Source organism: Stenella coeruleoalba (assembly GCF_951394435.1).
Source record: "Stenella coeruleoalba genome assembly, chromosome: 10".
Lineage (NCBI taxonomy): Eukaryota > Metazoa > Chordata > Mammalia > Artiodactyla > Delphinidae > Stenella > Stenella coeruleoalba.
The window spans coordinates 39,433,253-39,461,040 of NC_137156.1; the positions used below are offsets into that span (position 1 = coordinate 39,433,253).

General features: G+C 44.7%; 1 protein-coding gene across 3 annotated transcripts in view; it reads right to left on the bottom strand.

Moving 5' to 3' along the window:
- Positions 1–11,955: 11,955 nt before the first annotated feature.
- Positions 11,956–27,788, bottom strand: part of MAPK14 (mitogen-activated protein kinase 14) — a 72,892-nt gene continuing 57,059 nt past the window's right edge. The window contains exons 9-13 of one of the 3 annotated variants that reach the window (XR_013830354.1): positions 27,435–27,514; positions 20,692–20,770; positions 15,687–15,860; positions 15,411–15,492; positions 11,956–14,873 (exon numbers count right to left, since the gene is read on the bottom strand). Coding sequence is in view for 2 of the 3 variants with exons in the window: in XM_079935742.1 (XP_079791868.1) it covers positions 14,806–14,873; positions 15,687–15,860; positions 20,692–20,770; positions 23,505–23,584 (401 nt within the window). In the remaining variant the exon portion in view is untranslated. Of the gene's footprint in view, positions 14,874–15,410; positions 15,493–15,686; positions 15,861–20,691; positions 20,771–23,504; positions 23,585–27,434; positions 27,515–27,788 lie in introns of all 3 variants that reach the window. The other 2 variants (XM_079935742.1, XM_079935741.1) reach the window with 2 other exon arrangements.

Genomic DNA, 27,788 nt, shown 5'->3' on the forward strand with positions numbered 1-27,788 from the left:
GAATGCACTCTGATTCTGAAGTTGGGGCAGGATTCTGGAAGGCAGAGTCTAGGGCTGGACACAGGCAAGAGAGAGTCGTCCGGGAGACTCAGGTTTCCTTCTGGATTGAGGATCCAGTTCTCCAGGGTAGGGATGGGCCTTGAGCCTCTGTGCTGTGTGTCTCAAAAACCTGAGTGTGGCAGAGGTGAGCCCAGAAAGGTAAGGAATACCAGGGAAGTGCTCATTGCCCAAGTGGGTGCAATCCTGCAAGGGCATGAGCTGGCCACTCAGGTTGTGGCTCTGAATGCCTCTTAAGCAATGGTCAGGAAGTGACTCAGGCCTCAGACTCTGCTGACACTGACCCCCACCTCGGGCCTCCGCAGCCTTGGAGAGATGGCCTTGGGCGATCCTGTCTGGGAAGTCATGAATGGGAGAGGAAGAGGAGGGGTCACTGAGGACCTCCTGGGTGTCCCCTCCCACAGTCCCGGTGCTCTCTTCTCTTTGAGCTCCGAGGCCCCTCTGCTCTCCTCCTCCCAGACACCGGCCCAGTGTGGTCGGTTTTTGCCCTGTCAACGTCGAGGCGGGGGGTGAGGAAACCAACTTTGGAATGGAGACCTGCGTTTCCATCCTGCCTCTGCACTACCAGCTATGTGACCTTGGGCAAAGTTCCTTCCCCTCTCTGAGTTTCAGTGTCCTCCTTGTAAAATGGAAATGATATTAAAACATGATAAGTATATTTAAAGGGTCCTGGGAATGCTTCATTCCAAGTGCAGTAAAACAACAACCCGATGAGGTAGGGACTGTCAATGCCTCTAGCCAAAGATACCCAGAAACACACTTGTGGGTGAACAAGCTGGGCTTGTCACTCACTGCATTGAGGCGGGAACATGCACGTGGGAACCGGGGGCGGGGGAACGGGGTCTGTGTCTCAGTGAGAGGGTGTTGGAAAGGACTTATTGTAAGGTTTGGGCTTGCGTTAGGTAATTTGGTAGAGGGTATAAGGAAGCCAGACTTTGGTCCAGATGAGTTGCCATCAGGAAGTGGAGGTGATTCCGTGATTAGGTGTCTTAAGAAATCTTATCTGGAAGGATGGCCAACTAGAATGAGGAGAGAGCCGTAACTGGTAAAGCAGCAACCTTCACTCAGGGTAGCTAGATGGGGTGTTTGGTCACGTTTGTGGTTTGGACAATACTCGTGTTTTCTCTGTGATTACAGAGTGTCTTGCTTTTGTCTTGATCCATTGTGGTCACAGATGGCCTTGTCTGCATTCAACGGGAGCACATCAAGATGAGCTGTGCTAGGCCAGCTCCGAGCAATGCCAGGGCCTGGCTGACGGGACTGGGCAGCTCCCAGGTGTCAGGATACCATTATTTCCCTAGTACAGATGGAGAAACTGAGGCCCAGAGGCATTAAGTAATTTGCCCAAAGCCACGCATGACCAAGAAGGTGGTGGACGTGGTCTTCAAACCTGGTGTCCTGCTCCAGAGTCTATACGCCTAACCACCAGTCAGGCTGCCTGGTGCCCAGCAAGTGCCTGTTCTTGTGGTGCTGCCTTCCTAGCGAGGCTGTGAGCCTCTGGAGGGCAGGGACATGGTTTTGGGGTTGCGGACTGACGTCTTAGAAACTGAGACAAAAGCCCCACATGATTATGAGGTTGGGTGCCCATCCTGGCCTCCCAGACTGCATCTTGACTCAGAAATATGGCAGCTCCTCCAACACTACAGTCCTCGTGGTCCCAAACAGCAGGGCCAGCTACTCAAATTCTCACCATGGTTGGCCATGAAGCCTCTACAAAAAGAGAAATTATGACCTACCTGGGGTCTCGCAAGCATGAAACAGCAAGGCAGCCTGAGAGCTCTGGCCCCAAATCTGAGAGGGTCCCATGCTCCTTAGGGGCTTTTGAAACTCCACGAAACAATCAAAATTGCAAGGAGGTGAGGAGATGCAGAGGGAAGGCCCCCTGCACGTGGGGGCTACTCTGTGGCTTGTTAAGTTAGCTAGTGAGCCTCAGACAAATTAGTTAGCCTCGCTAAACCTTAGTTTCCTCATCTGTATAATGGGAGAGTAAGTGACAATACCCATCTCATGGGGCTGTCACGAGGACTAAAAGAGATGACAGAAGTGTCTAATTCAGTGCCTGGCACATAGTAGGTGCTCGCCAGATGCTCCTTCCCCAGTGCTGTCCAGCTTTGCCTCCCTGGCCCAGGTACCCGGCTGCTCTGCCCTTTTGCTGTTCAGTCCCAGCTGCAGAAGCAACTCCCCAGTCAGCTCCAACTCATGTCCAACTACTTTATCAAGTTTTTTTGCCAAACACCCAGCCCAAGGATTCATACACCCATTCATTCAACATTTACTGTGTGCCAGGGACTGATCTAGGTGCTGAGGATGTAGCAGAAATGCAACAGATAGGACTTCCCTGGCGGTCCAGTGGTTAGGGCTCTGCGCTTCCACTGAAGGGGGCCGAGGTTCGATCCCTGGGCGGGGAACTAAGATTCCACGTACCACACGGCGTGGCCAAAAAAAAAAAAAAAAAGCAATGCAGCAGATAATAATCCCTACCGGGTGGACCTGACATTCTGGTGGGGGAGGCAGATGAAAGACCAGTGAACAAATATACAGTATTGGGTTGAACCATATGACATTGCTGATATTTGACAATTTTTTTTTTTTTTGCGGTACGTGGGCCTCTCACTGTTGTGGCCTCTCCCGTGGCAGAGCATAGGCTCCGGACGCGCAGGCTCAGCGGCCATGGCTCACGGGCCCAGCCGCTCCGTGGCATGTGGGATCCTCCCAGACCGGGGCAAGAACCCGCATCCCCGGCATCGGCAGGGGGACTCTCAACCACTGCGCCACCAGGGAAGCCCTGATATTTGACAATTTTATATGGCTCAGTCAAATGTAATGCCAGGTAACAGTAAGTGCTGTGAAGAAAATATTGCCAAGTAAGGATATAAAGAAGGGCTGTGAGTACTGATTTTAGATGTGGAAGGAGGGGGAGAGGCAGAGAAGGTCTGTATGAAGAGGTGACATTGGAGCAGCACCTGAATGAACAAGGGAGCGAGCCAGGCAGATCTCTGGGTGGGGGGAGCAGGTGGCTGCCTTCCAAACGTTTCCGCTCTGTTCCCACATCGGACCTGCCCTCCAGCCTCATTCCTCCTGTGCCCCGCCACTCCCCACTCCAAAAGTCTCTGGTAAGTCCTCCAGCTCAGCACACCTGGGGCAGCTTACTGGCCTCTGGCTTACTGGGCCATCTTCCCGCAGTACCTCTTCCCCTTCTAGGGACTCAGGGCCAGAACAGAACATCCATCCCAAGAACAGAACATCAGCCATGCCCTGCTCACAGGCGCCCCTCCATTGCAGAGCTGTTCTCTTAGCCTCCCCACCCCTTGCCTTGACCTGGTCCTCTCTCCCTGCCTCAGCGCTAGCACCCCCTGGTGGAGGATGGGGGTAGGGACAGCGCTGCTAGAGGGGCAGCTCCCAGAAAGCACACCTCCCCTCTTCACACCCTACACCGCGCTGTCCTTCACACCCCCTCTCCTCCACCCAAGAGCCACCTCCCTTCACCCAGCCTACTGGACGGGCCCTCCTGTCCTTGACCCAGTCCTGTGAAGACATGGCCTGGGGTCCGTCTGGTGGAATATTCCAGCAATGTCGAGGCCTCCGCTCCCTCTGATCTCTGCATTGTCCTTTGTAGCATTCACCACACTTTTAATTAATCTGCATTGTCCTCTGTGAGGTGTCCGTCTCCACAAATGGAAAAATGGCTCCATGAGGGCAAGGACAGTGTCTTGGTCACTGCTGAGCCCCCAGCACCATGCTGGCCCACAGTAGGTGCTCAGTAAAGACTTAGTGAAGGAATGAACCAAAGATTTTTGTGTCTCTTGTGGGTACAAGAGGCAGTGAGGGGATGTGGTTTGAGGACCAAACGGTGGACCTGAGGGAGTAACAGTAGGGGAAGGTGCTTGGCATCCGTCTACCGTGAGGCATCTGGGGAGTGGCCTCTGTCAGTTGGGCACCTTCTGTCCTGGAAATTTGGCTTTCACTGTTCTCTCCTTGTTTCCTGAGGCAAGGCCCATGCATGTTATGCTGTGTGTGCAAGGCTGGACCTCTGTGTGGTGGTAAAAAGCTCTTAATTAAAAAGCAGGGTGCACAGCCCAAACTTGGGGACCTCTTTTCTCCCCAAGAATTTGCACCAAACTTGATTCCAAAGCAGGCCTTTCCCTGTCTATGTCCCTCACTGCTCCCACTGAGGTTCTAGATAAGACAGACCCTCCACCCTTTGGAATTGCCCTTCCTTCCTGGTCTTTAAAGTTCGGCTCTAAACTCACCTCTTCAAAGAGGTGTTCCCGAGTGAACCGCAGACCTGCTCACCCCAGGACCCCTGTACATACCCTGCCGACCCGATGACCCCAGCTGCTCCCCACCACGCACCCCCAGGCTTTGTGACATCCACGCTCTTGCGTGGGCTCGTACTCTTCTGAACCAGTGGAGAGTAGCCAGGGACTGGGAAGCAGAGCTGGGTTTGAATCTCATGCCAACACATAGAGCTGTGTGACCTTGAGCAGGTGAGTGCATGTCTCTGAGCTTCCTCATCAGTACAATGGGAGAGCGACACCCACCTGGCAAGGAGGATTTAATGAGACTGTGGATTGCAAGGTTGCAGGCCTTGTGCATGGTGCTCCCTTCTGTCCTTCAGGACTGCCATATGTCACCTCCTCTGAGAGTGAGTCCTCCCTGACCCATCACAAGCCATGCCCCACCTGCCTTTCCCGGCCTCAGTCTCCTTCAAGCCTTTATTTATTTTATATGTACCCTTCTATGTGTCAGGCCTACGAGGGTAGGCGTTTTGTCTATTTTGTTTGTTGCTGAATCCCAAGTTCCTAGAGCTATGCCTGGCATACATTGACTGACTGAATGGCAGGTACTACGTAGTAGGGGCTTTATAAACAGGAGCTACTGTTATTATCATACATCTCTGTCTTATTTGTTTGCAACTGATAGGTTGGCCGAACTCAACTTCATGCCTGGGGGGCAGTCCTGGCTTGAATGACCTTATGAACGAACTTCGGTAATAGGGTCGCTGTGCTGCCTGGGCTCCTGTGTGACCTGCCCCAGGAAGAGGAGGCTGTGTACCTGGAGGACACCTCAACAGCCTGCTCTTCCGGGGCAGAGGCCACTGGGTCTGCCTGCTCCACCCTTTCTATGTAAAAATCCAACGCTGGGACACATGGATCATCCCCACAACACTTGTCAGGTCAAAGAAATCCAGACAAGACTAGTACGGATGATTCCAACTCTGCCTCTAACTTGCTGTGTGACCTTAAGTAAGTCACACTGCCTCTCTGAATACTTAGTTTTCTATTTTATGTATCTAACAAATATTGACAGAGCACTAATTACTTGCCAAAAATCGTTCAAAGAGCATGTACATGTAACTCATTTCTCTCAAGAACCCTATGAAATGGGTTAATAATACCCTTCATTTTACATACGACAGGGCTTCCCTGGTGGCGCAGTGGTTGAGGGTCCGCCTGCCGATGCAGGGGTCACAGGTTCGTGCCCCGGTCCGGGAGGATCCCACATGCCGCGGAGCAGCTGGGCCCGTGAGCCATGGCCGCTGAGCCTGCGCATCCGGAGCCTGTGCTCCGCAACGGGAGAGGCCACAGCAGTGAGAGGCCCGCGTACCGCAAAAAAAAAAACCCAAATATCCTTCATTTTACAGACGACAAACATGAGGCACAGAGAGGTGAAGTGACTTGCTCAAGGTCACACAGCTAGTAAATAAATAGCAGAGCCAGGATTCAAGCCCAGGAGTCTCGCTGCAGAGTCAGTGCTGGTAACCACTACGCTCAGCTGCACTGGATGGTGCCTGTGAAGGGCCAGCCTTTACCTGTTTGGAATCTGAATTTATTCTCCTGATGGTGCCTCCATTATTTGGCAGACACTCATTTTCCTAAAGGCTCCATTTGGCTTCCCTAAACAAGAATCTCCCGGGAGTTCCCTGGCAGTCCAGTGGTTAGGAGTTCACGCTTCCACTGCAGGGGTCACAGGTTCAATCCCTGGTCGGGGAACTAAGATCCTGCCTGCTGTGCAGTGTGGCCACAAAAAAAAAAAAAAAAAAACTCCTTTCCTGCCATTCTTCAAATCTAATAACTGAATCCCCGTGACTTCCAGAAGGAAACAGCCAGTGGTATGTGGGACAACCAGCGCTGGGGGATGCCTAGTGTTTGTCGATCTCTGTGGTATAAATACCCCCACCATGGCCAAGTTCACGCTACCAACCTGACATCAGTGAACACAGAATTGAGAAGAGGTACATAAAATCAGCCCCCAAGAACCACCATGAGCAGCTCCAGGGCACCCCTGTCAGCCCAAGCAAAGGTGTGGCAACAGGGATGAGTAAGGGACTCCTCAGGTACAAACCACCAGCTGGACCCCCTGGCCCTGCCTCACAGGCCCTGTCAGGCCTCCCCTCCCTCACACTTCCCTGAGGCTGCCCTTCCTAACATGCAGGGGGCTGGGGCTCCAGCTCTGGTCACCTGGAGAGGGTGCACCAGTTGGGCGGCTTGGGAGCCAGGCTGAGCAGGTGTGACAGGCGAGCCAGCTGTGACTAATCTTCCTGGTTAGAGCAGCATTGCCTCCTCATCACTCCCCACCCTGTTAGCTCCCAATTGCCTTTGGGATAAAGTTTAAACTTCTTAGACTGCTGGACAAGGATTGCCCTCATCTGGGCCCTGCCTTGCTAATCAGATCCTCCACGGCATCTGTGCACAACCTCTATTCTCAGTATCTCACAAACATGGCTTGCTCACCTCTGTCACCACACCTTGGCTTGAGCTGTTGCCCGCCTGGAATGCCATTTCTCTGCTTTGCCCAAGATGGGGCGGACCCTTATGCCTCAAGACCTGGCTCAGTAGCACCTCCTGGGGCTGGCTTTGCCAGGCTGCTCCTGCCCACGGGCGCTCTCCCTCCTCTGACTCCTGTAGGATCATGGCTCAGCAGGCCTAGACTTGAACTGTCAGTTAACTTTCAAACAAAACTAAACTGTAAGTTTCTTGAGGGCATGAGTGTCTTAGTTTTCTCTGTTCTCTGTACATACTCAGCAATGTGTTGTAAAGCCTTAATCCATTCCACCAATGAGCACCTATCAAGACATGGAGGAGACGTGGATGGATGTCATGTATCCTGTCCTCAGGAAGCTCATACCCTAGTGAGGGAGGCAGAGCAAAAAAGGGAATGACAACGCACTGTCAGCTGCAGGTAGGAGCGTAAATTGGTACCAGCGTTAGAACTGGTTGGCCATTTGCTATTAAAAGGGTGAAAATGTGCACCTCATCTTTCCTGATAATTCCATTATGGATGGATTTAGCCTACATAAAGCAGGCAAGGGGTCACACACTATTACTGTATTGTTATCTTCTGTATCAATAAAGAGACGTTTCCAGCATTGTGAGAAAAGAATAAAGAAAAAAAATGCCTGGATGGATGGATTGTTCCAGATTTGGAAAGCTGGTGCACATCGTTCCCATATGTGCTTTTTACTTGTGCTATATATGCATGTATCTATAAAAATATCAAGCTAGATAATTCTGCAATTTCCTTTTTCACTCAAGATTGTTGGCGAGATCCACCCATGTTGATTTAATCTAGCTTAGACTTCTCAGCCTTGGCACCAGTGACATTTACATTTGGGGCCCAATAATTCTTTGTGTGGCGGGGGTGAGGGGCTGCCCTGTGCATCAGAGCAGCGTCCCTGGCCTCTGCCCATAGATGCCAGTAGCTCACCCTCCACTACCCAGCTGTGACCAACAGAAATGTCTCCAGACATTGCCAGTTGTTCCTGGGACACAGACGAAATCTGGGGTGGGGTCGGGTAGCAGGGGAGAGCAGAAGGCAAAGTCATGCTAGTTCATTTGTTCTCACTGCTGTGTACTCTTTCATCACACGAATGCACTACAATTTATTTTTCTATTCTGTTTTTTGGCCATGTCGCAGGGCTCGCAGGATCTTGGCTCCCCAACCAGGAATCGAACCCATGCCCCCTGCAGTGGAAGCACAGAGTCCAAACCACTGGACCACTAGGGAATTCCCTTTCCTATTCTCCCATTGATGGACTTTGAAGATTGTTCCAGGCTTTTTTTTTTTTCCTCTCTATTACAGATAATGCTGAGTGAAAAGTCCCCATACTCATTTCCTTGAGCCCATATGGGAAAGTTTTTCTAGAATAATTACCTAGAAGTAAAACACAGGGTCATAGGGATGTGTAGCTTCCACTTTTACTAAATCCTGCCAAACTGCTTCCAGTGTACGGAAGTTTTACAGTTTTTGTGTCGTCAAAATCACGAGCCTTTCTCTTGTGGCTTCTGGGCTTTGTGACATGCTTCAAACGCCTTTCTCCATTTAAATCTTTGATTTGCCTGCAAGTGATTGTAGCTAAAGGGAGGAAAGGAGGAGGTGTCCAGTTGTTTCAACACCATTTATTGACGCAGATGACTGAATTATATGCATCTGTGTTTATAAAAGTTATATATCTTTACTGATTTAGGAAAATTTTTAGGAGTTACACCAACCTGCCAACAGCTCTTATTTCCCGGTAGTGGGGTAATAGAGGTTACCTAGCTACATTCAAAAATTTTCAGCGATAAACACGTTTTACGTGTGTCGTGAAAGAATAATATGTAGTTAGAAAAAGTACAATGGTAGGTGCTTTGACACTAGTCAGCTTGGTGCAAGTTACGGAAACACGTGGAGTGGCTACCTGACTCCCATGGAGGCTGGGGAGAGGCTGGGTGGGGTGTGGAGCAGGGTAGGATTTGTCAGGGGAGAGAACAGCTTCCATATGGGGATACTCCCTACCACAAACACTTTGTCAGCAGCTATTATCAGATAGGCAATGCCTCTGTCACCAGGCAGAGCTGTGGCTTCGAGTTGGGTCACGCCTGAGCAATGGTGGGGCTGAAATGGGCCTTCGTGCACTGGCACAGACAATGACGTCACCTCACAACCGGCAACGGACGGCTGCATCGGCTGCCCTGCAAGTGGAGCCAGCTGATCAGGTCACGGTAACACCCAGGAGGACACACAGGCCCAGGACTCCCACTAGAAAATCCCACTCCCTGTCTGCTGAGTGCCATGGAGGTGAAATCAAAGGTGCATCTGGCCCAGAAATGGCCACCAGCAAAAGACGCCCAGAGGTTCTGTTCTATGGTGCCAGGGAAATGGTACAGTCATTGTTTACGACTGTTCCCCCATTGGAACGTCAGCTGCAGGAGGGCAGGAATCTAACCTTTATTTTTTTCCCCATGTTCTCATGCCTGACACATCAAAGTTACCCAATAGCTCTTTGTGGAATGGCTGAATGAGGGTGCAAGGTACCCTAATGACTTCCAATTCCCCTTCTTTTTCCCTGATATTTTCACTTTAAAGTGGCAGATGGATGGGGAAACAAATTTTCTAGATCATGGCCCTTAGCCATCTTCAATAATCTTTTGATTCTTGTTCCAATTCATTAAATTGCTGTGCATCCAACTTGAATTACACGGCAAGATGGAGCCAAGAGAATCAGAAACTAATTCTAACACTTGTGTCTTCTTAAACTGGGAACTTGCACATGGCAAGGTTTCTTAGGGCAGATAATCTTTACATATTTGGTTTCTTTCTTTGGATGTTCTTTGCTACTGCAGGCTGTCGATTGTAAAAACAGGAAACAGGACAAGATGATTTGCAAGTGATTAAAAGATGAGTTATTCACTGACTCAGTCAATAAAGATGAGATGCCTACTGTGTGTCAGGTACCATGCTAGGTGATGGGGACACTGTAGTGCACAAGAGAGTTTGTGCCCTCAAGGACATACAGCCCTGAGCTAACTTTTATTGAGCACTTACTGTATGCCAAGGGCTTTACATATCTTGACTCATTTAATCCTCACAATGAGGACTGTGAACCTGTGAGATAAGTTCAGAGAGAAAAATAATTTGCCCAAGATTATACCAATAGGAGATGGAGAGGCTGGGATTTGAACTCAGGCAGACTGGTTCCAGAGTCTGTGTCCTTAAGCTTCATGTTTTTTCTCTTGAGCAAGTGATACAGACACCAGGCAATGACAAAGCAATGTGACAAGTGCTACCACTGATCAATGTAGATGAGTACCAAAAAAAAAAAAAAGCACACAGAAGCCACACCTAATGCAAGCTTGGGGATGCTCAGGGAAGATTTAGAGGGAGTGACAGGGAAAGTTGGCCCAGAGGAGTGAGGCAGCAGAAGGCAGGGGGTCCTAGGCAGAGGGACTATCACGCACAAGGACCAGCAGACAGAGAAAGCAGTGTGCATTTAGAGCAGTGCCACAGAGGAGAGGAAGTGACATGAAGCTACGGAGAGAGGCGCTGAAGAGAGGCTGAGGGAGGGAAGAAGGTAGCTGCTGTAGCCCTTCGTTGGCCTGCTTCTCTCCGGAGGGTGGAGGTGCGTTTCTATACCAGATGATAAGGAAGCAGTGGAGGGGGGCTGGGACCTGGGTGAGGCCCAGCGTGTGCTGCACGAGATAAGGTGCCAAGTGCCTATGCTACCCGTTCTAGTCTTCTTAGTCTCTAATTGATTATATTGTAAGCAATATGACAAATGACACAAATATAATGCAGATTAATTGCAATAACTGCAAATCTTGCAAAAGAGTGGATTTGATGAACTTGACAAATAATGCTAGAAAACTGCTCAAATCTCAAGCAAAGCCACTGAAAAATGTGGATCTGGCAGACTCAGAGGATGACAATAAAGGGAGAGGTGATAAGGTGATCACCAAGGTGATCACTTATAAAAAAGGACAATGTGAATATCAAGAGATTGAGGTCCACAGGAAAACAGGAAGATATCAATTTTTTTTTTTTTTTTTTGCCACTGAGTGGCATGTGGAATCTCAGTTCCCCGACCAGTGATCGAACCTGTGCCCCCTACAGTGGGCGCTCGGACTTTTAACTACTGGACCGCCAGGGAAGTCCCAGATCTCAAATAGTTTTGAAAAAATTCCCTCTATGATTATGCTGTAAAAATCAGGTGGAAAGAATATGTAGGATACTAAACATGGTTTCACTCGAAAAACAAACACTTGATTCTTTCTTTTATAAGAATTTTTTTAAATTACAAGCTTTTATAATTTCATTCGGTTTTCATGATGAAAGTCCCCATTAGACTTCCTCTCTCCCCGAATCCCCACCATATACAATGAAATTCTGGTCCCCATTTTAAGTGGATTCACTTTTAGGTGAGCTTTTTCTGGTGTCAACCCTTTCCCTGAGCTAAACAGGCCCTTTGCTCTCAGCAGCCTGGGAGGAAGGTTGTGTCACGGTGCCGATTCTGGTATGGGAAGGCAAAATATTTCCTACCATTGTCTGATCCTTACAGGGGCTGATGTATCACATGTCACAACTGGGTCTCCTTTCTCTTACCTCCTTAAGAAGTCACTGAGGACAGAATGAAGACAAGAGCCTGTGCTTGGTTTGCCTTCTATCCCTGCCATCATTCCCAGCTGCCAGCCAGGGACCAGACAGCACAGGACAAAACCCCCAGCTGCACAGTCTCAACATCCTCACAGGCTGGGCCTCACAACCCACCCTGGGACCCCCGTCAGTCGGCATTCCGGGGCCACTGAGGAAGGAAGCACACCAGCACAGGCCCTGAGAACAGCTGTGAGACCTCGTGACTCTTTAATCTTGTGATGCAGTCCAGTAGTTTTGAAGAATATTGTTGTCAAGGGCCATATGACGAGTCATCAAATACATTTGCTCAAAAGTCTATAAACAATGTACACATACAACCTTCTGCCTACAATTTTAAAATAAAAGCATAACTTTCTACAGATAGTCTTGGAATGTCAAAGCTGAAAAGAACTCAAGCATATTTAAACAAACTTCATGTTTCAGATGAGGAATCTGAAATCCTAGGCCAGGGGTCGGCAAACTTTTTCTGTAAAGGGTCAGAGAGTAAATAGTTCAGACTGTAGGCCATATGGTCTCTGTCGTAACTATTCAACTCTGTTGTAGCACAAAAGCAGTCACAGACGATACATAAACAACGTGTGGTTGTGTTCTGATTCAACATTTATTTATGGGCACTGAAATTTGAGTTTTACATTATTTTTCACATGCTACAAAAATACTGTTCTTCTTTTGACTTCAAGCATTTAAAAAGCTAAAAACCCCTTTTAGTGGGCTACACAAACAGGTGGGAGACTGGATTTGGTCCCCGGGCCATAGTATGCTGACCCCTGTCCTAGGCCACTCTGACACCCAAGTGTAGCCTGTAGTGTTATACCTTGTTTATTTGCTCTTTGCTTTGGCCATCCACATCAAAGACTCTGACCTGCTTAACCATAAAATGTACAAGCAAGGAGCTCTATAAATGTTTTCTACATTTTAGGAGTAATATTAAGGTCTGTCAGAAACATATGCCAGGCCACAGTTGCAAGACAATTGATAGAATGCTATATTGTGTATTAAATAAAATCAAGAGAAAAAAATATAATAAATTTGAGAAACTCACTAAATTTGAAAAATAGGCTTTATTTTAACCAGTGGTATTGTATGACATCCTATATGGCATAAATGAATACAGCCAAGTTCATGAGTACAAATAAAATAGAATTTTCCCTCATTCTCTCTTTCGTTTTCTGTTCAGAGAAGTCAGGAGATGGGAGCATTATGCTCAGAGACCAAGGAGCTCTTCCACAGGCTCCAGCTGAGTCCAGGCTCCTGGCGCGTTCAGCCTCTTAACACGTATATGGTCTCATGTGCAAAGACCTTTATGAAAAAAATATTCAGAGCAGTATTTCTGTAGGAAGTCACACTAGCATTTACAACAAAACATGGCTGATAAAATTCATCCTGCTGTGGATCACGAGGATTTGAACTGCATATAAAGGAGATGAGGCCTCTGCGTTCATTTTCCTTTAAAGAGGGGGCGAATCCCGGGTGAGGTGTGATCACCATCAGCTGCCTCCTTCCTTCTCGCTCCAGTTCACGTGGGGGTCCTACCCTGTCCCTCTGGAGTGCAGGTGTCACTGCACTGTGACAGAGAAATGGAAACACCTTGGCCCCAATACAAGATTCTGTCACACAGCCAACAGCGGAAGTGGCTCTACGCTTTCTTCTTTCACAAAAGGTTTAAATGTATGGGCCCTTATGTAGCACAAGATGCCTGAAATTCAGAAAATTATGAAAACAACTCTTCTCCACCCCTGAGGATATTTCATCTTTATAAAGTTGAAAATACAAAATATTAAAATAATTTGCCCTTTCTCCCCATCAAAAGGAATCATATTCTCAATGGATTCCTGCAATATAGAAAATTCTGAAACAAAATTTATTTCTCCACGAACCAAGACCAAGAAGTCAATGTTAAGCTGCCGAGAAGCCCCTTTTCCAAAGGGTGGAAAAGACACCTCGTTACTTTTTTAAAAAAAATAACCATATTTAGACAAAGATAGCAAAAGGAGTTTCTGGCCTCATGAGCTTTTATTTTTCACTTTGATTTTCAGCATTTCTTAGCATTGGTTATTGGGAGTGAAGAGAATGACTTGTTCTCCAAAGTCTGAGATATTCCTGGGACAAGCCCTGATCTTTCCTGGTTGACAGCTCCCCCAAAATAGTCTGTTGAAAACCAGATGGCAAGAATGGAAATGCTATACATCCATCTGTTCCATTTCTTCATAGTTTTCACATCAAAAGCACCTGGAGTATCACTTGTGTTCAACACAAAATAGCACTGGGGGCTGAAGAGAGGATGACATCACTTGCCCATAGCATCAGCTGAGGTGACGTGGATTCTGAACTACCCACAAGGTCTTCACTGGCAAACTTGCCTGGCACCAGGGCCTCCGGAAGAGAACAGGACGAGCAACCGTGCATGCTCAAATAGCAAGACGTGCAAAACACATCATCACTCTGCTAGGAATAAAGAGCACGCAGGAAGTACACTGAGAGCAAGAACCAGCTTCTGACTACTGGGGCCAGTACTTAAGAAACCTCTGCACTGAAGGTGGTGGGTATGCAGAGAAATGGCAACGACACCTGGGTGGGGGTGTGGGCGTGAGGGAGGAAAAGAGAGAAGCACATATACGCATGCTCACACATGGTGCCTCTGAAGGCTCCCTGGCCACTTCGGGTTCACAAGTGGCCGTCCAACAACCTGACTACTTGCCTGGCTCAGAACTTCATCCGCTGCACTCTCCTAACCAACTACACTTTCTTCTCTCCTTTTAAGGCACAGACATATTTATAGTTTCAGGTACAGCTGTTGAGTTCTGAGAATCACACCTAAGCAAGTTCATCACAGACTAGTGCACAGAAGCCAGTTGGTCCTTTTTGGCTGATGCATCGCTGAGGGACAGCTCCAGGTGTGAAGCAACCAGAAGGTGTGAGCCTTCTCTCTATGCCACTGTGGGATGTGGTCAAGTCTAACCTCCACCGTCAAGGTGGGGCCACAGGAGAGGCCAAAATGGCAAAAGCATGACTGGGGTCTGGGATGTTTAATATTTTTCACTTTGCATTTAACAAACCCTACAAGATGGCAGCTCTTGCCCGCCTAGCTGACTCTCACGAACAAGAGCAAGCAGAGGCTGCCACAGAGCATCTGTCACTCCACGTAAAGTCACTGTGATAGTTTGCTCATAATCTCTTACCCTCCACAAAGTCAGACACACATAACACACACACACACCCCTTCCACCATGGAGGAAATCTTTGCAACAAGAGGCACTTGAATGATATTTGGAGAGTTCCCATGAAAAGGCCTTCCCCTCACAGTGAAGTGGGATCAACGGAACAGAAACCAGATACTCAAGACTCCATCTCTTCTTGGTCAAGGGGTGGTGGCACAAAGCTGATGACTTCATCGTAGGTCAGGCCTAGAAATTGGGAAGGAAAAGTACGACGTGAGAGTTTAGACTATGCACTTTGCTGGCAAGCACCCTAACTTCTAAGCTCAAGATCCTTCCTCCCTGTTCAGGCCGCTGGTTCGATGGGCTACTTCAAATAATTGCCTCATTGCTTGTGTGTAATATCCTAATGGAACGTGTGATTACACAGAAGTTCAAGGATACATATAAAAGAACCACTTTTCTTGTTTCTTTCATCATCTAGTGCCTCCTCTTTAAAGCTCTGGAGAAGATGCTCAAGAGTAGCAAAGCAATCCCACACGCTACAGCAACAGATAATCCTGGCTTTTGGGATTTAACTCGAGTTCTGAATTTGTGTTTTATGGAAAGAATATGAGATTGGGCATGGGAGACCTGGGTTCCATTTCTGGCTGCATCCCTAACTATGTCTAAGGTAAGAGATATGATATAATATAAACTCTCTTTGCCCCAATTCTATCACTTGTAAAAATTCCCTATTCCCTACTTAGCTCAGAGAGATGGTATAAATGCAGAAATTCTGAGAACCTCAAAGCTCTATGCAGACGTGAGGGGCTGTGCACAAAATCAGACCAGACAGAAGCATCTCAAAGGTCCAGAGTGTCGTCATCTACAACAGACAGTTTCCATCAGAGGAACATACTCATTCTGCATTAGAGACCCTCATTACAAGTTTTAACGAGTTGGATATAACCAGAAAAAATTCCACCACCACCCCCACACAGCTTTTGGATAGTGGTTCACCTAGGAAAAGATTTTTAAATCTAAGTTCTCAAGCTAGATGTTCATCCTGCTATGACTTACTTTTCCATTCATCTATAAGGAGGTCCCTGCTTTCGAAAGACTGATCGTAAGGATCAGCCACTGGTTCATCGTCAGGATCATGGTACTGGGCAAAGTAGGCATGTGCAAGGGCTTGCGCGGCTGTAATTCTCTTATCTGAGTCCAATACAAGCATCTTCTCCAGCAAGTCGACAGCTATCAGTACCACAGATTGGAAGGAAAAAAGAAGAGTTTTTAACACGTTACCAAAAATTTATGCCTTATTAAGCAAACACACAGTTTTGACCCTTCATACCCAAACAAAGAATTCTCCAAAGTGTCTGATCTAGGATATATTACTCCTTTCCTCCTTTAAACACACACATGTGTGTGCATGCTTGCATGCGTGTATGGATGTGTGGGTGGATTTTGTATTTTTTAAGAATATATTACTGGGACTTCCATGGTGGCGCAGTGGTTAAGAATCCACCTGCCACTGCAGGGGACATGGGTTCGAGCCCTGGTCCAGGAAGATCCCACATGCCACGGAGCAACTAAGCCCATGCACCAAAACAACTGAGCCTGTGCTCTAGAGCCCTCGAGCCACAACCACTGAAGCCCGCGCGCCTAGAACCCGTTCTCCGCAACAAGAGAAGCCACTGCAATGAGAAGCCTGCACGCTGCAACTAGAGAAAGCCCACGTGTGGCAATGAAGACCCAGTGCAGCCAAAAATAAATAAATAAATAAATAAATAAATAAATAAATACCCCCCCCCCAAAAACTAGAGAATATATTAGTAAAGAAGAATTTTAAAAAGTAACAGATTGTGTTTGAACAAGCTTCTGTGGAATGTCAGTGTCAAACTGCTACCACTATGGTCAAAATGTCAGAATGAAAGTCCATAACTAAAGTAATCTACAAGAGGTTAAGTAGGGCCGGTTTCTTACTGTTTTGTCCCTTCTGTTTATTTACATAAGGAAAGTGAATATTCATCTAATGGATCTAATGAACAAATTGAGGATTTTTTATGGGTGTGTGGATGAGACGTGGTATTTGGATAAAATCATTATGAGCAATTTCAGTATACAAAATAATAGGACAGTGAACAGTCATATGCCCACCACCAACAATTAACCTTCTGTATTTCTTTATCTATATATACATATATTTTTTGCCAAACCATTTTAAAATAAAATTAGAGACATGAAACTTTACCTCTAAATATTTCAGCATACAGATAGCTTCCTACACAATCATAAAACTGTTATAACAAATGACAAATATATAATTCCCAAATATCATCTAAAATCCAGTACATGTTAAAATTTCAATTACCCTAAAGTTGTTTTTTATACCTAGTTTGTTCAAACCAGGATCCAATTAAGGGCCATGCAATGCATTAGATTGAGTTTCCTTAGTCTCGAAATAATCCCCCCACTTGTAACCCCTATTTTTTCCTAACTTTGACCTGAAAATACCCACCCCCAGTTGTCTTGTGCTATCATGTACTTACACCCTTGTTTTCCTCTATTCCCTGTATTTCCTGAACCCTGTTAGATCTGAAAATTTGGTAAGAATTGGGTTATAAATATTTTTGGAAAGAATATTTCATAGGTGATGCTATGTACTTAATGGTACATTAAAGCCATTTGTCCCATTAATAATGATGCTAAAATTTGATCACTGGGTTAAAATGTTTCTTTTCTGCCCCAAGAAAGTACCCAGTGGGACACACCAGGTAAATATCAGTTTCTTTCACTTACAGCTTTCAGCATCCATTGATTTTTCCTTCCCAGCAACTAATTCATTAGGGGGTCACAAAACAGTGGGGTTTTTTTGTTTGTTTGTTTGTTTTCTAATTCTTACAAATGAGGGTGTGTTGAGTTTCAGAACGGTGGCACTTGGGAGGACAAACAGTGACATTTTGACAGTTATCACTTTGGTGTAACAAAGGCATTTGAGGCTTTGCAAATTATCAATGTCTCCTTAAACGTGGAAGGGGGCAGGGATGGGTAGTGAAGGGGCGGACTGTTTCCTGAAGAGATCCATGCTGCATACACTGGAGGATGTAAAAGACCCCTGTCCTGCAGCCTCAATTCCAGAGTAATCCAAAGGAGAAATGTGGGTTTCAGAGGACTACAGGCACAAAGTGAATATTTATGTGTCAAGTTCGTAAGTTTACACTTTAAAGCATTGGGAAAATTGCCTAGATATATATTCTTCTTCTCTACTTAGAAAGAATAATCTTATCAGGTGTTGTTTGGGTCATATGATGAGTCTTTGCCATCCCCAGGGTAAAAAGAACCATGTCCTTATAACCAATACCTTGATAAAAAGTAAGATCAAGGTTAAGAAAAAGATTCCTCTAAGATCTTGACAGACACAAATACACACACTCCATCAAAGGGCAATTTAAGTTTTACTTCATGTTTTGAGGCTAATGGTGAAACCTGAAGTCAGTAATGGACAAAATAGAGCTGTCAATATTTACACTGTTAGTATATTCCTTCTTGGTTAACATGCTGGGCACAAGTTCCTGGTCAGTAACACCATGTTCTGCCTGCAAGAAGAGACTCTGTATGACATCACTGGGCAGTGGACTGATAGGTCTGTTTAAATTTTGAGAACTGCAGTGCTGAGCAGCAGATGGCTCAAAGCCTCCTTCAACTCACTAGCAGCCTGCAGTACTAAGTGGTATCCAGTTCTTTTGAATGCTTAAATGTCATGATTCCAGAGAAGGGGGACACCTATCAGGATAGATGTGACCCAAATAAGCTGCTGGGACACACACATATTCCCCCTTCCTCGGAAAAATGAATTAACAAATCTCTTTGAGTCAGCCATCAGGTAGTCAAACAGTAAGCATTGCCATGTCAAAATGTGAGCTGATATGATGAAAAAACTCATAACAGAATGACAGGGAAGTGACCAGCATACAACATAATTTCCCAACATCCTACAGTACTTATGACTCAAACAGAGCTTCTCACAGACCCTTGAACTAGATAACACAGTATAAACAAATCATACAAAGCCAACCACAGCATGCCAGGGCAGATGCAAACCCAAGCCAACCCCGGCAGAGTTCTGTATACCCCTGATGAGTTTGTGGATTTTTTCTTCGATGTGAGAGTGATCCAGCTGAGATCTGACATACTCTCCGTCTCAAAGGCCGACATGGACTCATCTATAGCTGCCTAACACTTGAAAGAGTGCGAGCATCTCTGCTATTGTAAGAATTATCACAGTAACACTAAACTGCTCTCAAACAATCACCGTGGATGAAGTACTTAAAAAAGTAAAGCCACTCCAACTTCTAAAGAGGCTGTTATGGGTGTTAGCTCTCAGAAGGATAAAACTAAACCTGAAGCCCGGTTGCTGAGACCCTTAAGCAGAGGGATGACCAAAACTGAGATTTAAAAACATACTACTAAGGGACTTCCCTGGTGGCGCAGTGGTTAAGAAGAATCCACCTGCCAATGCAGGGGACATGGGTTCAAGCCCTGGCCCGGGAAGATCCCACATGCCGCGGAGCAACTAAGCCTATGCGCCACAACTACTGAGCCTGTGTTCTAGAGCCCGCGAGCTGCTACTACTGAGCCCGTGTGCCGCAACTACTGAAGCCTGCGCGCCTAGAGCCCGTGCTCTGCAACAAGAGAAGCCACCACAATGAGAAGCCCATGCACCACAACAAAGAGTAGCCCCCGCTCGCCACAACTAGAGAAAGCAAGCACGCAGCAACGAAGACCCAACACAGCCAAAAATAAATAAATAAAATTTAAAAACAACAACAACCAAAAAACATACTACTAAGATACAATCTTCAGAAAAGTAAGAAGGTTGATTGTACTATTATCACAGCATTGCTCCCCTCCTGTCATAGAGAAGTCCTGGTCTGATTTTTCTGTGTCTGTCATTAAATAGCACTGTCCTCCGTCTTCTCCTAGAGTCAGGGAATTAGAGCCTCAGGCAATAACACTTTTGGGGACCAAAAAAAGTACACATCAGCCCCCGGTTTTAAGGAACAAAGCAACTCTTTTTTTTTAGCCAAGGCAGTACACAGCCTGCAGCTGCCACTGTTACGTCCCTTTGCCAAAGATCCTGGAAGTGATGGTGGCAGGAAGGAATATGGAGCCATTCCTTAAAGTTTGGGGTGGCAAATTAGCTTCGCAAAGAGAGAATGGTTAAGTCTCTAAGGGCAAAAGAAGAAGGGGGGAGGGAAAAGTACCTGAGGATGATGGGACCTGTAGGTAGAGCAGGGCACACTGCAGGGAGCGCCTGGGTGGGTCTACTAACCACCATCTGTGCTTTGGTTGTTTTCTCCCTCAGTGAGGGACACCGCAGAACAACAGCAGTGGGCTTCCCTGGTGGTGCAGTGGTTAAGAATCCGCCTGCCAATGCAGGGGACATGGGTTCGAGCCCTGGTCCGGGAAGATCCCACATGCCGTGGAGCAACTAAGCCCATGCGCCACAACTACTGAGCCCACGTGCCACAATTACTGAAGCCTGCGGGCCTAGAGCTCATGCTCCACAATAGGAGAGGCCATCGCAATGAGAAGCCTGCACTCTGCAACGAAGAGCAGCCCCCGCTCGCTGCAACTAGAGAAAGCCCGCGTACAGCAACGAAGACCCAACGCAGCCAAAATAAATTAAATAAATAAATACATAAATAAATCTATTTAAAAAAAAAAACCCAACAGCAGTGGTGAACGACTCACAGGCTTTTCTCTGTTCCTCTTTCTTCCTGTATCCCTCAATCTGTTCTCCTAGCGTTCCCATTACTTCCTCTCCTTTCCTCACTGTCCCAGCCTATTTCCCCATTCAAATTCTGTGATCATATAAATATATAAGCATGTCATGAGACTGAAAAAAAAAACCTGATAATACAAACACGGATAATAAATGGCATTATTTACCTCCTTCCAAGATTTAATTAATGGTATTTAGTCAAAAGGAAAAACTCTTCTTCAAATACCTAACTTATGTCATAACCAATATTGAATATATTGATATTGAATCCATTAGATGAGGATACGGTCAACTTACCCAAGGGATTGGCACCAATAAATACATTTGCAAAGTTCATCTTTGGCATCTGGGTCAAAGACTGAATGTAGTTTCTTGCCTGTAAAACAGAGGGTTTTCAAAATGGCTTTGTTCAGTATTGTTGCTGCTCTCAAAGAGTCTGGGTCCTGTCAAAGAACGAGTGTTAACTGACAGGGTCTGCTAGCTTCAATGTTTATGAATATCACTGACATTCTTTAAATACTTCTCTCTTACTGCCAACCTAACCTCCTTATTTACGATCAGCACCTTTATTTACTCCTGCTATCACTCACAGTTAAATTTCAAGTGAACAAAAATGCGAACCAATTAAGCTCCCTTTCATTAGCATTCTGGTCACAGGATCAGAAGTTTAAAAAGATATCGAAGGGCTTCCCTGGTGGCGCAGTGGTTGAGAGTCCGCCTGCCGATGCAGGGGACGCTGGTTCGTGACCCGGTCTGGGAAGATCCCACATGCCGCGGAGCGGCTGGGCCCGTGAGCCATGGCCGCTGAGCCTGCACGTCCGGAGCCTGTGCTCCGTAACGGGAGAGGCCACAGCAGTGAGAGGCCCGCGTACCACAAAAAAAAAAAAAAGATATCTAAGAAGTAGACCTTTCTAAGACAGCCTTCCTAAAAAAGCTGCAGTTGGCATAGGGATTGGTATTCCCAAGGAAAGTCTAGGATCAACTGTCTTTTGATGGTGCTGATCTCAGCAGGTACTCTTAGTATATGAAAAGGATATCAGTATTAACCTTGCTAACAAAATATTCATGGCGACAAGAAAGTAACCATAAGCGTTATATATATTATTCTAAGAGGTTCAAACACATTTTAAAAATACTAAACCAATTTAATAAGAGTAATAAAGAATAGTGGATAAGTTACACAGCCTAGGCAGAAATCCTTCCCCTACCACCTATAAGATACATCTTCTTGGGCAAGTCTTAACTAGCATATCAATAACCTCATCTGTAAAATATTAGTATTACTATTAGATATTAGTATTTGGCTTGCCTATACCATATGGTTATTGTGATACTCAAGCAAGATAAAACTCATGAGAGCTTCCAACTAAAATTTTGACACACAAAAATTTATATATCAATATAGGTTTTATAAGTTTGATCCTTGGGGTGGGACAGGCCTGAGTTTGAATCTTGACTTTACCACTTTGGGTAAATTACTTATTCTCTTTTAAGTCTTCAGTTCTTCATCTATAAAACAGGGTTAATAACAGTGCCTACCTCACAGGGCTGGAGTGAGGACTAGCGATAACAAAGCAGTACCTCCTTAGCGTGGCACTTGGTTCAGAGGGAGAGCTCAAATTAAACATTAGCTGCTATCACTGTTGCCTTTAGAAAGGAAAGCCTGACAATTTCTGGACTTCATTCTAAGGAACTTAAGGTGCTAATAAATACTTTCAAGGACGGACAGCTCTAATCAAGGCAAAGCCAAACACTGGTCTTGAGAATAATCATATAAACACAAATGTAACTCATAAATGTGTGCTTCAGATATTAGGTACTAAAGTAAGTTTATGACCTTCCCTGTTTCAAAGAATAAATCCCACTATCAGTCCATCTGAGTAGCTGAGGTAAAACTTCTTTAAAGGTATGCATTATAGTTATGTATGTACGTATATACACACACATACAAGGTGAGAAAAAGTTCTAGCTGCTAGGGCAACTTCACCTTTTTAAAATTTATATATATATATATATATATATATATAAATTATATCTATAATATTAATACATATAATACAATATTATGTTATTTTCAGGTATATAACAGTGATTCAAATTTTTATAGATTATATTCCATTTAGAGTTATTTATAAAATATTGGCTATATTTCCTGTGCTGTATAACCTATCCTTGTAGCTTATTTATTTTATACATGGTAGTTTGTACCTCTTAAGAACTTCACATTCTTAGTCATTGTATGCAGAGCAAGCAGGAGAGGCCCACTTTTTGAAAAGCAGCTGAGAATCTTTCTGATTTGAAAAGAAAGCTCTAGGAATTGAATTATCGACATGCCTGTTATCCCTTCCTACTTGAGCATGTAGATAAAAGAATGAAGGGCAAACAGAGTTAAGAGACCTGTCTCATGCAGAGAACAATCTTCCCTATAATAAGCTAAATAAAAAGACTACCTGAATAAAGCTGTGTTGCCAATCTGATTCCCAAAAAGATTAAGGGCACCTTAGAAAGAAGTGCCCCAATCATCTCTGATGATAAAACCAGAGTTAGATTAAGTAGCATTGGTAAAAAAGGCACCTAACCCTATCTAAGTGTTCAAATTTATTTTATATTATTTGCATATCTTCTTTTAAATATAGTCCTTACTAGCATTAGACATTTTTTAGGTTTGTTTTTTCTTTTTAAATGAAGACTCTTCTTTTGGTCATTAAAAAAATGGATGAATAGGAAAGGATGTTAATGGCCTTCAGTTAATACACCTAATACATCTAATGAAAATCATTAGATGGTAGCATACCCTGACTGTAGGCATAGAATCCTAGGAAAACACGAACTTCCTCTTGAGCACTCAATTCATAAGACTCAAATATAAAAGTAACATCATTTTCTAAGTACAAGCCTGTAAATTATATTCTCAGTTCACAGGATTGGGTAACGTTTTATCCCAAATGTCAACATTCTGTAATAGCACATAGGCAGTCTTTGCCTTAGTAGCCCTCAAGGCACATGCAAGCATTCAGTGACATTGAAAACTGTGTTGGTTATACAGTGGCAATAAAATGAGAATGTGGCCCTCTGAATTAGATATCCCTGCACAGTCTATTTGTTCTCACCTCATGGCTTGGCATCCTGTTAATGAGATAAGCAGGGGGAGTCCCCGTCAGACGCATAATCTGCTGAAGCTGGTTAATATCTTAGATGCCTAGTCAAGGGCATTGTTAAGCATACAATGCGAGAAATAACTTTCAACTCAAGTTTTAAAAAAGGCCAAAAAGCCACCCCCAAACAAACAAATAGCCTACTTCCACCCATCCCACCCACCCCAGGCCAGAGCCCAAGGCTGCACGTGAAATCATGCTTCTGTGAATGGCATGAGAGTTAGTAGGCATGTGGCCGTGACCGGCCATGTGGAGAAGAAAAACTTTCTTTTGGTTTTAGCATCATCTTTAACATTAAATATTTAGGCTCCCTGGAAAGAGACTGCCCCTTGGATCCAGGATGCCAGCCAGAGAACTGTTTTCAAGTACTGACGGCCAAAACGTGTTTGCTTGTGGGGTAAATGGAGAGGATTCAGAAAAGTTTGACTCAACTTTGGATATAATAAAATGTCCAATATATCCATTTAAGGTAGAGGTTAAATTTTTGTGGCACAGGTTCAGGTGATTCTCCAAAATACCACCCCTCCTAAGGTAAGACCAAGGTGGTATGTGGGTTGATAAGCAGTGCCAAGTTTCAAAGACAGTAGTTAGTGATACATTTAAAATACATGCCACAAACACACAATGGGAAGTGACAGGGAGATGGGGGGGAAAGTTAGAAGCTAATGGCAGAGACAAAACAGAAGTCACAAGCTGCTGACAGTATCACAGCATGCCACAATGATTTCTCCCACAAGTCTCTTTAACAGGTGAACAGACTGACTTTTGCTTAAAAACATCCTGGAGGAAGTTGGCAAAACACTCTGCAAGTATCTGACAAAGGCAGAACTATGAGGCCTTCCAAACGTATGCGCACGTAGGTAAGTTGTACTCTAAACTTCTCTCATTTAGCTGTCCCATCAATTTTAACACAAACACTACAAGAATTGTTAGTTTATCATGTGTTGCTTATTAAAGTAGAGTGATGGGGTTTTTAAAATCCTCAACACAATTCAATAAAAGCCTTTTCATATTCCCTTTGCTGTTATCTATTAATTCTCTCCTTCTGTTGTAGCATAATTTTCAATAAGTACCTGAATCAAGTAATTTCACTTCTTTGTGGCTTCCCTCAATGATTTTTCCACTTTAGCTCATCCTCTGAACTCAGATTCCCTAGTGGTCAGATTACTACAAACACATGTTCAAGGCTGGCTATTAGGAAAGAGCTGGGGCCATGAGCTCCACCCTGCCGTTCATGCTCCCTGGCCCAAAGACAGAAGCCAGCAAATTCAAAAGGTGGTATGAAGTTCTTTTAACATTCTCAATAAAGTTTAGATTTACCTCTAAATAAATTACATAACAAACTACTTTGCATGCCAAGAGAAAGAACAAAAGGGGGTCAATAAGTAAACCAGCAATAGGAATACCAGCTGGGTTTTAAATGTTAAAATCCTGTCACCTTTCTCTTCTTTCTTATGAACAATAACTTGGCCTGCACATTTTCTGTTTTTTGTTTTTTTTTTGTCTCCTTTAGTCAAATAGGTTATTGTATCCCCTTTTTGTCGGGAGGTTAGGAAGAAAATATTTCCAGAGAAAAATGTGAGAGTGAGTCAGTGAAAGGGCTTTTGCTTTCTTAATATGATTTTTTTTGGTCCTTTCACTGATTACTACAGGTAGTGGGTCACCAACAAAAAAAATTCCCTCTCCTTACATCCATCGTGACCCATTTATCCCCTTTCTCATGGCACATGCTAACTCGTTCTCAGTCAGCCCATCTATCACTGCACTCTCTTACTCAGAATGTCCTATTATTTATTGACTGAATTCCATCAATCAATAAATAATGGCATCACTTCTTCACTACTTTTCAGGAGTAACGAAAATAGCCATTGGCTTTCTCTGTTTACTACATTCCTCCACTAATGAATTTTTCTTTTCACTTTGAAAAGCTTTAAACCATTTTATTCACCTGGCTTTGTTATTTATGCATCATGTGTTCCACAAATCATGTGCTTCTAAGATAAACTAGTACTTGAGCAGTATCACTAACATCAAATTAATCTTGTCTACCCTTTTCAATGTTTAAATTACTTTTATGCACTAGTTGTAACTATGCAGGAGAAAAAAACACCATTTTCTTATTTCTATACTCAATACAATATTACTTAAGTTCTGTATTCTGATACTCAATTTTATTATGCCGAACTCTATACTAGAGCTGTTGAAATGTATGATGTGCCCTATATCACATAAGATAAAGACATTTCATTATTAGGTCAGGCACTTAGTGTTGTTTCTTTCTTAAAAAAAAAAAAGATGGATTAATGACAGGTAAACATGATCATTTTACCCACACTTTTTCTTTTAGAAATTCTTGTGACTAACAGCACGTACCTATAGGGCAGATGGCTGAGGGTGGGCGAGAAGACTTGAGAAAGAGCTGCTAGTGGCCACCCCCAGACAGGGAATGCATTTGCTATCTCAGTCTCATGAGCACTATTCATTAATAAACGGAGTTCCTCCCCAACCCCACTCCCTTGCCCCATGTCCTCTCTATTAGCCAATCTTTCTAAGCAAATGCATTTAAGACAAAAAAGCACCATCCTCTCTAAACATCATCCCATATCTTTGATTCACTCCAACCCAGCTTTCTGCATTTCATAAAGCAAAAGGAAACACTCCTTCAGGCTGACACTGTGGTTGATAACTCTGACAATGACTTTCAAAACAGTGTGCAATCATGAGATTAAAGTTTAGAACACATTATCAGAACATCTGGGATGTATGCTCAGCTCTGTCAAGTGACTCAGTGCGTGACTTGGGCAAGTCACAGTCTTTCTGTGCTTTTGCTTCCTCATCTTAAATGAAACAAATTAAAAGCCTGCCTCTGGCTACCCAGCAGTCTTTCCAATTGGGCAAAGGGACCCCTTCAGTCAGAAACGCTGGGAGGAGAATCCAGAAAGGCACAACTGGAACTTGGCTCCACAGCTCTTTTTCCCTTTTATCCAACTGCCTGGCAGCAGACAGAAGGGAAAGGGGAGAAAGACTGGGCTTTCATGATTTCTCTCACACGTCTGGCCCAAGAAACTGACCAACAGCAGGAAATGAGAGCCAAAGTAAGCCAGAGTCATATTCCCATGGCTTCTCTCTAAATGCCTGCTTAGAAGCAGGAAGGCATTAGCTCCAAAGCTTTTTCTCAGGTTACTCAAACTTGTAATTACAAAGGCAGGCTGTGGGAGAAGGATTTACAACCCTACTCCTGTGTTATCTGAGGTGTCAGGAGTGGGGCTGTTACCTCTGAGGGTCTGGAGACTGGGTAGAGAGGGACCCCTGTGGGGGATAGACACCTTACACAAGATGTGCGAATTGTCTATTCTAAAATAATAAAAAGAAAGTAACTTCTGGAAAAGGGCAAGAGAGTGCAGATAATGCACATTTCATTCTTTTAGTGATAAAGCTAGACTAATACATGGTGAGGCTCATGCTCTGAGGATAAACACTAACCTAAAAGTGAAAGGAGCCCTTGAGTATATGTGAAACTGAGAAAGATGAAGTCAGGGCTGGAGAGTGGAGACAAGTTTTCCATTAATCTCTTGGAATGAATTAGAATCTCAAATCTCATTTACTGGCATACTACTGCCCAATACAAGCTCCTATGCTCTAGGATTACATACCCAGATAGAGAGAAAACAAAACACACCCATGCATGTGAGCAGGCAGGTACACACAGACAGACACACACACACACACACACACACACACACACACACACCCTTCATCTCGGAAGTCAGCACACAAAGGGCATATGTGCTTACAAACATACCCGGGTCAAAGTACAGACTGACAGAAGGGAAGTGGCAGAGGCTCCCAACAGGGCAGATTATTACAATCAAAGCAACAACTCACAGACTCTGAGGAGATTTTCTTCAAAAGCTCAGCCCCTGGGGTTCCAACGAGTCTTAAAATGAGCTTCAACTGATCAATATCTAATGGTGGACTATAAAGGAAAATGTTGGGACAAAATAAAAATGAAAAACAAACAACAAACAAAACAAAACAAACAAAATACCCCAATAACAAAAATTAAAAACCCCAAACCAAGCCAAAATGGTGAATTCATCTAGGTCAAGCCTTCTGTAGGATGGTCACTTCAAGTAGAACATGCTCCTCCTGTACAAAGATTCAAAATGCGACCACACACATATCCAACTTATATTCATTTTATGCTTCTGTCAACATCCCCTATCAGTAAAGTGAAGC